The sequence below is a fragment of the Octopus bimaculoides genome, chromosome 8 (assembly GCF_046866305.1).
Source record: "Octopus bimaculoides isolate indiv1 chromosome 8, ASM4686630v1, whole genome shotgun sequence".
Taxonomy (NCBI): Eukaryota; Metazoa; Mollusca; class Cephalopoda; order Octopoda; family Octopodidae; genus Octopus; species Octopus bimaculoides.
Window position 1 is genome coordinate 69,422,345 of NC_142935.1, and position 10,000 is coordinate 69,432,344.

Genomic DNA, 10,000 nt, shown 5'->3' on the forward strand with positions numbered 1-10,000 from the left:
AAGATCATGCGCTGTTTATCTTGATATGAGATCACCATGTTGCACAAAAATGATTGTGATGCATGTACTTGGTGTATCCTTATCAGACGGGCAGTCATGATGGGTATACTAGGCTTCATATATTTTACCCCAGTATCAATTTGATAGCATGTACTGCTCTCTCACTCAATGATGATGATGATAATAATAATAATAATAATAATAATAATAATAATAATAATAATAATTGGGGCATTGGGCATGATAAAAAAACATATGAATAAAAATGTAGAAGCTATACCTGGATCCTCAACACTACACATTATCCAAAAAATAGTTCTACTAGGAACAGACCACTTCCTATGCAAGACATTATTCATTCAATAATACAACTCAAACAAAACAATCCATAAACACAAGACACACACTGTATAACAAATATCCAATAAAATAAACGACAACCAGTAGGCCAATTACCCAACCCATTACACACACAACACACAATACAAACACTAATACAACAAAAGACTGCACCACAACGACAAAAAAGAACACAGTGCTGAGATTTCATCTCAAGAAATCCCTGAAGCCCTGCAACATCCCCCCTGGTGAACTTGAAACACTGGCCGCAGACTGCACTACCTAGAGGGGGTGGTCAAAACTGGTACGCAGCATTTTGAGGATGAGCGGTGTAGACTTTGTGAAGAAAAGCGGAGACAGCTCAAGGAATGTCAGCAAAATCCTAGATGAGTTCATCTTTGTCAGAGCCCTCTTCGCTGTTCTCGATGTAATCGGACATGTGCCTCCAGAATCGGCCTTTTCAACCATGAGAGGGCCAGCCAACGCTATCAAGACAACCCCTAAGGATCAAAGACAACGCAGTCATCTGTCAAGATGGACTGCCTTAAGCAACTAAGCAAGCAAAGTGTAACAGTTACCAAAAGAAAGCGATTACTAAAGGCTTGACCATCTGGAAATTTTTTTATAAATTCATGTTCCATGAAATTTCCTGTAATTTCAATTTCTGTAGTTTATTGAATATTTGAACTACAAATTTAAATATTCATTGCATTCATGCAGAGTAGATTTAATAAGCAATATTTATTCATTGCAGGTGAAATTTTCCATTTTTATTAGCAACAGTCTCTCACTATCTCTCTCACCTCCATTTTCATTAATGATAATTTAATATATATTCATTTTAATGTTTTCATTTCAAGTTTTAATTCACTATTTGCAAAGCCACAGTTTATTCTATATACATAATGTAAACAAATCTATTGAATGAATGAATGCTATTAGACAAAACAGCTGTATAATTTACAGGCTTCTTTTTGATAAAATGAAAATTTTTAATATACCAGTATAAATTAAGAAGTGATTTTGTTGGCATGGCTATTTGGAATGCTATAAGCCTTACAATAATAATTATATGATTGCTGCAATTTCTAGCACACTAAACGTGCTTGGGTTACCTTGAAGTTTGTTTAGGTTACAGATATATTACAACTATGATAAATTACTGGAAGAATTATTTACTAAGCAAATGAGATATTTTATAAATTTAAGTTTTCAGGAAAATTTACTTTCTGAACCTCCTTTTATTATTGAATATTTCAAGTTCACAAATTTAAATATTCAGCATGAGATAGTTTGGCATTCTTTCACTTGAACCCATCCACTTTGGTAATTTCCATAAAAATTTCTTATTTATTTACTTTTTGCACAACATATTCAGCTCTATGTATTTGTAGTCAGTCACACACGCACACACGTTTTAATATGTATGTTTGTACAAACAAAACTTATACATTGAGTATGTGCAGTCAATAATATATATATATATTCTTTTACACGTTTCAGTCATTTGACTGCGGCCATGCTGGAGCACTGCCTTTAAGGGTTTTTAAGTTGAAGAAATTGACCTCAAGACTTATTCTTTGTAAGCCTAGTACTTATTCTATTGGCACTCTTTTGCCAAACCACTAGGTTATGGGAATGTAAACACACCAAGATGCTGGTGTGTTTACGTCCCCGTAACTTAGAGGTTCAGCAAAAGAGACCAATAGAATAAGTATTAGGCTTACAAAGAATAAGTCCTGGGGTCTATTTGCTCGACTAAAAGTTGTGCTCCAGCATGGCCACAGTCAAACGACTGAAACAAGTAAAAGAGAAAAGAGTAAAGGTTGATTCATTTGACTAAAACAAATAGTTCAAGGCCGTGCACCAGCATGGCCACAGTCAAACGACTGAAACAAGTAAAAGAGAAAAGAGTAAAGGTTGATTCATTTGACTAAAACAAATAGTTCAAGGCTGTGCACCAGCATGGCCACAGTTTAATGAGTGAAACAAGTAAAAGATAAAAAATACGCACATACACAAACACACAAACATACATACATGTACATACATAAAATGTTAAGTTATTGGCAATACAAAAAGCAATAAAATGACTCCAGATGAAAATGGAAACCGGATCATAAATTTAGCATGTTGACAGCTTAATTCTCCTCAACAGAATTTGCAACTCTTTCATAAAAATAAGGGAATGAAACTAATCTACCCCCAAGATTTATTCACTAATTTATTTATTTTCATACTATAGTATTCTAAACACATGATCTGTGGCCTGAGTCGAAAAATCAATGAGGAAATGGTTAACTGTCAGACAGTTTGGCTATTCCTGTCCAGCAACTGACATTTAAAAGCTCAAACAAGAGAGAAATACAAAGTGTTTTCAAAATGAGTCTCTCTAAGCTGGATTTAACCTCAAGTAATATTCACAATCAGAAATAAAACCTGAATTCTTTAGAGAGAATGTTGCTTGAAAAGTTGTAAATGACTGCTTAGCTTTTTCTAATATATTTAAAAACACAGAGAGGTAGCAAGAGAGAGAGAGTGAGGAAAAGTGAGCAAAAGAGACAGAGAGAGGGGGAGAAAGAGAGAGAGAGAGAGAGAAGCTGGTGGAAAAAAAGAGAGACGGGAGATAAAAAGGTCAGAACAAGTATGGGTTCACTTTATACCCACAGGACTCCAGGTTCAATTCTATTGCATGGATACCTTTGTAAAGCGTCTTCTACCATACAAGTGGTTGATGTGAGTGGAATTTAGTAACGGAAACTATGAAGAAGCCACATGTTACATACATACACCCATATACAGATATATATGCGTGTGTATATAAATTCTTTCACTTGTTTCAGTCACCTGGCTGCGGCTATGCTGGAGCACGACCTTGAGATATATGTGCATATATCTGTGTGTGTGTGTGTGTGCGTGCATGTACGTACATACAAGCTTGTCCTTTCAGGGGCTAGCGCTACATAAAAGGCATCCGTACCAGTGCTGCATAAACACACCCATGCTGGAGGTATATAAGAGGCACTGAACTGAGTACACACTGTAAAGTTGTTGGCATTACAAAACAAATTCAGCTGTTTCACAGTTGGAAACACAATAAACCAGTGATTGACCTATTGACCTGCTGGAAATCTATGCCTTATTAGGCAACCTCACTAGTGCTGGTGCCACATAAAAATCACCTAATATACTATGTAAAGTGGTTGGCATTACAAAAAGCATCTAGCTGTAGAAACATGCCAAAACAGACACTGGAACAGGATACAATCCTTCGACATTCTGGATACAATCAACAAATCCTGTTCTGGCTGGCATGGGAAGCAGACATAAAAGGATGATGATGGTGATTACAACAACAGCAAAAACAGTGGCACCTTGGGCAAGTGTCTTCTACTATAGCCTCCGGCCAACCAAAGCCTTGTGTGTGGATTTAGTAGACGGAAACTGAGAGATGTGTGTGTGTGTGTGTGTGTGTGTGTGCACTCCCATCACTGCCTGGCAGCCAGTGCTGGCGTGTTTGTGTCCCTGTAACTTAGTGGTTCAGCAAATTGGACCATTAGAATAAGTACTAGGCTTTAAAAAAGATAAGTCCTGGGGTTGGTTTGTTTGACTAAATCCCTTCAAGGTGGTGCTCCAGCATAGCTGCAGTCAAATGTCTGAAACAAGTAAACGAATAAAAGAACAAAGTAACATGCCCCAGCATGGCCACAGCCTTAGGGCTGAAACATATATATATAAGAATATCTTTAACTGTGGGAGGTATATGAGTTATTAAGGCTCAAAGATATTACCATAAATTTACAAATATTATTTTCATTTTCATTTGTCTTTTACTCTATAATTAAAAAAAAATTCTATCTATTTATTCCTGTTCCATTACCAAGAGACTCTCCAAGACTTACATACTAAGATATGGTAATGAAAATGGATGTATATATGCTCAAACATTCCACTGCATGAAATAACAAACTGAATGAATCATAGTTAACAACTTCTTAGGTTACAGAAGCGTTGACAAATGACCATAGTTCCTACCATAGTTCCACCACTGCTGCTGCTACTACCAGACTGCCACAGTTCTAACAATATTGTCATCACTAATGAAATGATAAGACAGCCTGAGCTAAAGAGGAAGCCTCTAAGTAGTTACTCAGACCTGCTACAAATGGCAACCAAATCTCTTTCAAATCACACTTAACCAACTTGAAAAATACTAACTCATTGGACAAGATTGTTCTAGATCTATATAAAGCATGTTCTTTTATCTCCAGGTTAGTCCAGGGGCTAAACAATAACCCCTCCACACACACACATGTTCTGTTACTCAGTTATGATTATACTCTTTACTCTTTTACTTGTTTCAGTCATTTGACTGTGGCCATACTGGAGCACCACCTTTAGTCGAGGAAATCGACCCCAGGACTTATTCTTTGTAAGCCTAGTACTTATTCTATTGGTCTCTTTTGCCGAACCGTTAAGTTACGGGGACGTAAACACACCAGCATCGGTTGTCAAGTGATGTTGGGGGGACAAACACAGACACACAAACATAAACACACGCACACACACACACACACACATATATACATATATACGACGAGCTTCTTTCAGTTTCCGTCTACCAAATCCATTCACAAAGCTTTGGTCGGCCCAAGGCTATAGTAGAAGACACTTGCCCAAGGCTATAGTAGAAGACACTTGCCCAAGATGCCATGCAGTGGGACTGAACCCGGAACCATATGGTTCGTAAGCAAGCTACTTACCACACAGCCACTCCTACGCCTAACATACAACACACATAGGTGCAATCATAGCTGTGTGGTTAAGAAGCTTGCTTCTCAACTTTGTGGCTTTGGGTTCACTTTCACTGTGCAGTACCTCAGTCAAGAGTCTTCTACTATAGCCCTAGGCTGATCAAAGCCTTGTGGGTGTATTTGGTAGGGAGAAACTGAAAGAAACCTGTCATATAACAAATACAGATCATAAACAGACACACGTGTGTGCACACACACATATATAAATGTATGTGTGTTCTTGTTTGTGTTTGTCACCCACCACTGCTTAACAACTGTGCTGATTTGATTTTGTACTTATAACTTAGCAGTTCAGCAAAAGAGGCTGATAGAATAAGTATCACACTTTAAAAGAATAAGTACAGGAGTCAATTTATTTGGCTAAACTGTTTAAGGTGGTGCCCCAGCATGGCTACAGCCCAGTGACTGAAACAAGTTAAAATAGACACTGTATAGTCTGAGTCATAAAACATTAGTGATCATTCTGTCATATGTAATAAATATTGCAATATAATAATTTAAATAAAATAATTCAAGATGCAAAAGTATTTGAATTAGGAGAATCTTTGAAGTAGACTTACCTTCATTTCAACAGCTCCACGCAATTCTAAATCAAAAGTTCCAAATATGTCTAAAACAGATTTTGTATGCGGACTCACATGAATTTTCAAAGCTGAAAATTAATTTAAAATAATTTCTTAGTTATGTAAAAATAGATATAATAACTTTTAAAAAAATAGCAATAACTTGTTTGAATTTTGACTTTTAACCTGTGGCAATAAAATGAGACATGTTTGGAGTTATCTCCCATAAGGACTGGCTCCTGTGCAGGTGACAAATAAAATACACCATTCTGAGCGTGGCCATTGCAAGTAAGACATTTGAGCGAGATCGTTGCCAGTGCTGATGGACTGGCTCCTGTGCAGGTGGCACGTAAAATACACTATTTTGTGCATGGCCGTTGCCAGTACCACCTGACTGGCCTTCGTGCCGGTGGCACGTAAAAGCACCCACTACACTCTCGGAGTGGTTGGCGTTAGGAATGGCGTCCAGCTGTAGAAACTCTGCCACATCAGATTGGAGCCTGGTGTAGCCACCTGGTCCACCAGTCCTCAGTCAAATCGTCCAACCCATGATAGCATGGAAAGCGGACATTAAACGACGATGATGATGATGATGAATTGATCATCCCACCTCATCCCCAGCACATAAATTACGCTGTGTAACAAAATTTTAATTCTCTTTTTGTCATTGGTTAGTGTTATTTCCTATTTGCTTCTATTTAGAAATCGAAGGAAATGACTACCATTCCCTACAAACTTTGCTTTTCTGACCTGGACATCAATATTTTGAAACTGACCTATTTTCCATTACATTTCAAGCAGATTCAGCACTGAGTTGCTGAAGCAGAAATATTGTTATAGCAAACATTCTGCTCAATACCAGATTTGCTTGTCAGTTGCTTGGCCTTAACCACTTGAGCATGTTCCTTAGTGGTTAACAATATGTGCACCTCTGATCATGAGCAGGAGTAGTAGGGAAGCATCATAGCCATGTGCTGAGAGCGATTCTTTCAGGTTCGAAAAAATATCATAACAAAAGCAAAACTTGAAAGAAATATTAGCCATTTTTCATACTTTCTAGGGGTATCCATTCAGTAAATAACAGTTGCTACCCAGGGACAAATATCATGTTACACAGTGTTATCTTGTTTCTAAACAATTCTGTTTTCTATGTCACTTGCTTTAATACCTCTACAACATAGAATTTAGCTGCCTTTAGTGAAATCTGAGTTTCCTGGTCAATAACTTCCTCCCTTCTTCACCCCGGTCAAAGAATCCCTGAAATAATCCATGAGAGCTATTCTTTAAAGTAGATTTAAAGAATAATTCATGGGAGTTATTCTTCTTCCTGACAAAGACATTAAAAATAAATGAATAACTTTGTATATACACATAGTGGGTCATTAATCATTAGGTAAGTGGATGCTGTGCTTTTTTGATGAAGTTAGAACAAGCCGGATACTACTCATCACTCGTCTTTCATATTTACCAGAAAACTGAAAACACTATTGAATAGTATCACTCTATTCTCACCACTCATTTATTTATAATCATTACTGTAATATTCCCTGTATTAGATATGTTAACATTAACACAAATATCTATCTATTTGTTGAACTACATTTATCTAAGAGTTAGTCTTCTGAAGGAGCAACAGACAATGAGAAATCTTCACCCAACATGGTTACAACCTCTTTTGTGAACCTCCTCCTAGGCCAGCACACCCAGTCTGTCAGGACCTACTTCTCAGTCCTCAACCTAATCTCAATAGATCTGTATCACCTTCTATGCTTCCACCTGTCTTTGGCTTCCACTTGAGAGAAGCTCTCACCGGTTTCTTCATAGGCATGTGCAGCACATAATCAAACATTTGCTATCTTTCAGTGATTGTTTCACATATGCTTCCCAGCATGACATTTCCCTGACTTAGTAGCATGGCTTCTGTTGAATTTTGAAACACCTTACTCAGGTTTCCCATTTTAGGGCCACAGCCTAATTACATTGCCATAAAAAGCAAAACTAGCAATGAGAAATTAACTGCCTCACCATAAAAGGCCTATGTGAACATGATTTATCAAATAAGATTGGCTGGTGTGTAACCAAATAAGTGGTAGACTGGAAAGTAAATGTTGCAAATTTTCCCACCAAAAATTATAAGACCTGAACTTTCAGTCTTATTCTGACCTCATCAGTTACAAGGAAGATCCATCAAGCTGATTGAAATCATAGTTATGGTGGATACTGGTGTCATGCAACTGGCACCTGTGCCAGTGGCACGTAAAAGCACCCATTACACCCTCAAAGTGGTTGGTGTTAGGAAGGGCATCCAGCTGTAGAAACCATGCCAAATCAGACTGGAACCTGGTGTAACCCCTCAGCCTAACAGCCCTGGTTAAACCATCCAGCCTGTTCCAGCATGGACAATGGACATTAAGTGATGATGGGCAACACCAGGCTCCAATCTAATTTAGCTGTAGAAACTCTGCCAAATTAGATCGGAGCCTGGTGTTGCCATCCGGTTTCACCAGTCCTCAGTCAAATCGTCCAACCCATGCTAGCATGGAAAGCGGACGTTAAACGATGATGATGATGATGATGATGTATGTATAGTGTTTACTAGGGATTGAACCAATAGGTTACCTAGTAATTCTTTCAAATATTGGCATGAGACAAATAATTTTGGTGGGAGGAGATTAGTCAATTTCATGAACCTCAGCACACGTCTGATACTTATCTAATTGATCTCTATTTACTCCAAAAGGATGAAAGGTAAAGTTGACCTTGGCAGAGTTTGAACTCAGAATGTAACGTAATGCGGCAGAAAGAATTTTGTCTGATATGCTAATGGTTCTGCAAGTCTACCACTTTAGGACACCAAGTAATTACCACTTCCAAAATATATTTAAGAAAAAGTGAAACATAAATCATCCATAATGTATGCTACTTCTAGCAAATCATTTTCAATTGTAGGCTCTTGGTGTTAGGTAGAGTATCCAGCCATAAAAACACTGCCAAAACAGACAGTGAAGCCTGGCGCAGTCTTCTGCCTAGCTAGCCCCTGTAAAACCGTCCAACACATGCCAGCATGGAAAACAGACATTAAATGACAATGATGATGATGATGACTGTGTGGCTAATAAACTTGGTTTGCAAACCATGTGGCTTTTGGTTCAGTTCCACTGTGTTGGACTCAGCAAGTTTCTTCTGCTATAGCTCAACGCTGACCAATACCTTGTCAGTGGATTTGGTAGATGGAGACTGTGTGGAAGCCTATGGCATATGTGTGTGTGTCCTTGTGTTTGTTCGCATCTCCCCTACTTGACAACCAGTGTTAATTACCTTTCATCCCAGTAACTTAGCAGTTCAGCAAAATAGACTGACAGGATAAGTACCAGGCTTTAAAAAAAAGTACTGGGATTAATTTGTTAAACTAAATCCTTCAAGGTAGTGCCCCAGCATGGCCACTGTTCAGTGAGAGAAACACGTAAATGATAAAAGATAAATACAAAATACAAATAATGAAGCAAATATATAAAAAAAAAAATAAAAAGCAATCAATAAAGTAGAATAAATTGTCTTACGAAGTCCATTTGATTCCATCCTTGAGCAAGTATTCACTGTGTCTCCAAATAAACAATAGCGTGGCATTTTTAAGCCAACAACACCACTGCACACAGGTCCTGAAGTGACACAAACATATATTGATTGATTAACAAATAGACAATGATAGACATAAGAGTATCTTTTAAAACACATATTGAAGCTTTGTTTATAAAATCGTTGCTTTTTTTAGTTCTTTTTCTTATAATTCCACCATTAAGTACACATATGAGGGGGTGCTGAAAAGTTTCTGGCTTTAAGGGTATTGCAAAAGGCCTGGTTGGAGGCCCAACATTCTGAGCTCTTTTACAGGGCTTAGAAAAACTGAAGGACCACTGCTATGAGTGTGTCAATCTGAGAGTGAAATATATTGAATAACATCATAATTAACTGATTCTCCTGTATTTTATTTTTACCCTAAGCCAGGAACTTTTCAGTACACCCTTGTATTTGTTGGCACTCCGTCGCTTACGACGTCGAGGGTTCCAGTTGATCCGATCAACGGAACAGCCTGCTCGTGAAATTAACATGCAAGTGGCTGAGCACTCCACAGACACGTGTACCCTTAACGTGGTTCTCGGGGATATTCAGCATGACACAGTTTGACAAGGCTGGCCCTTTGAAATACAGGTACAACAGAAACAGGAAGAAAGAGTGAGAGAAAGTTGTGGTGAAAGCGTACAGCAGGGTTCGCCACCATCCCCT

At 38.0% G+C, this 10,000-nt stretch overlaps 1 protein-coding gene across 1 annotated transcript in view; it reads right to left on the reverse strand.

The window, feature by feature from the left end:
* Window positions 1-10,000, reverse strand: part of LOC106867808 (atrial natriuretic peptide receptor 1) — an 898,165-nt gene that overhangs the window by 2,211 nt on the left and 885,954 nt on the right. Inside the window, exons 20-21 of the mRNA XM_052970159.2 lie at window positions 9,277-9,375; window positions 5,714-5,805 (exon numbers count right to left, since the gene is read on the reverse strand). Of these exons, the coding sequence (XP_052826119.1) occupies window positions 5,714-5,805; window positions 9,277-9,375 (191 nt within the window). The remainder of the gene's footprint in view (window positions 1-5,713; window positions 5,806-9,276; window positions 9,376-10,000) is intronic.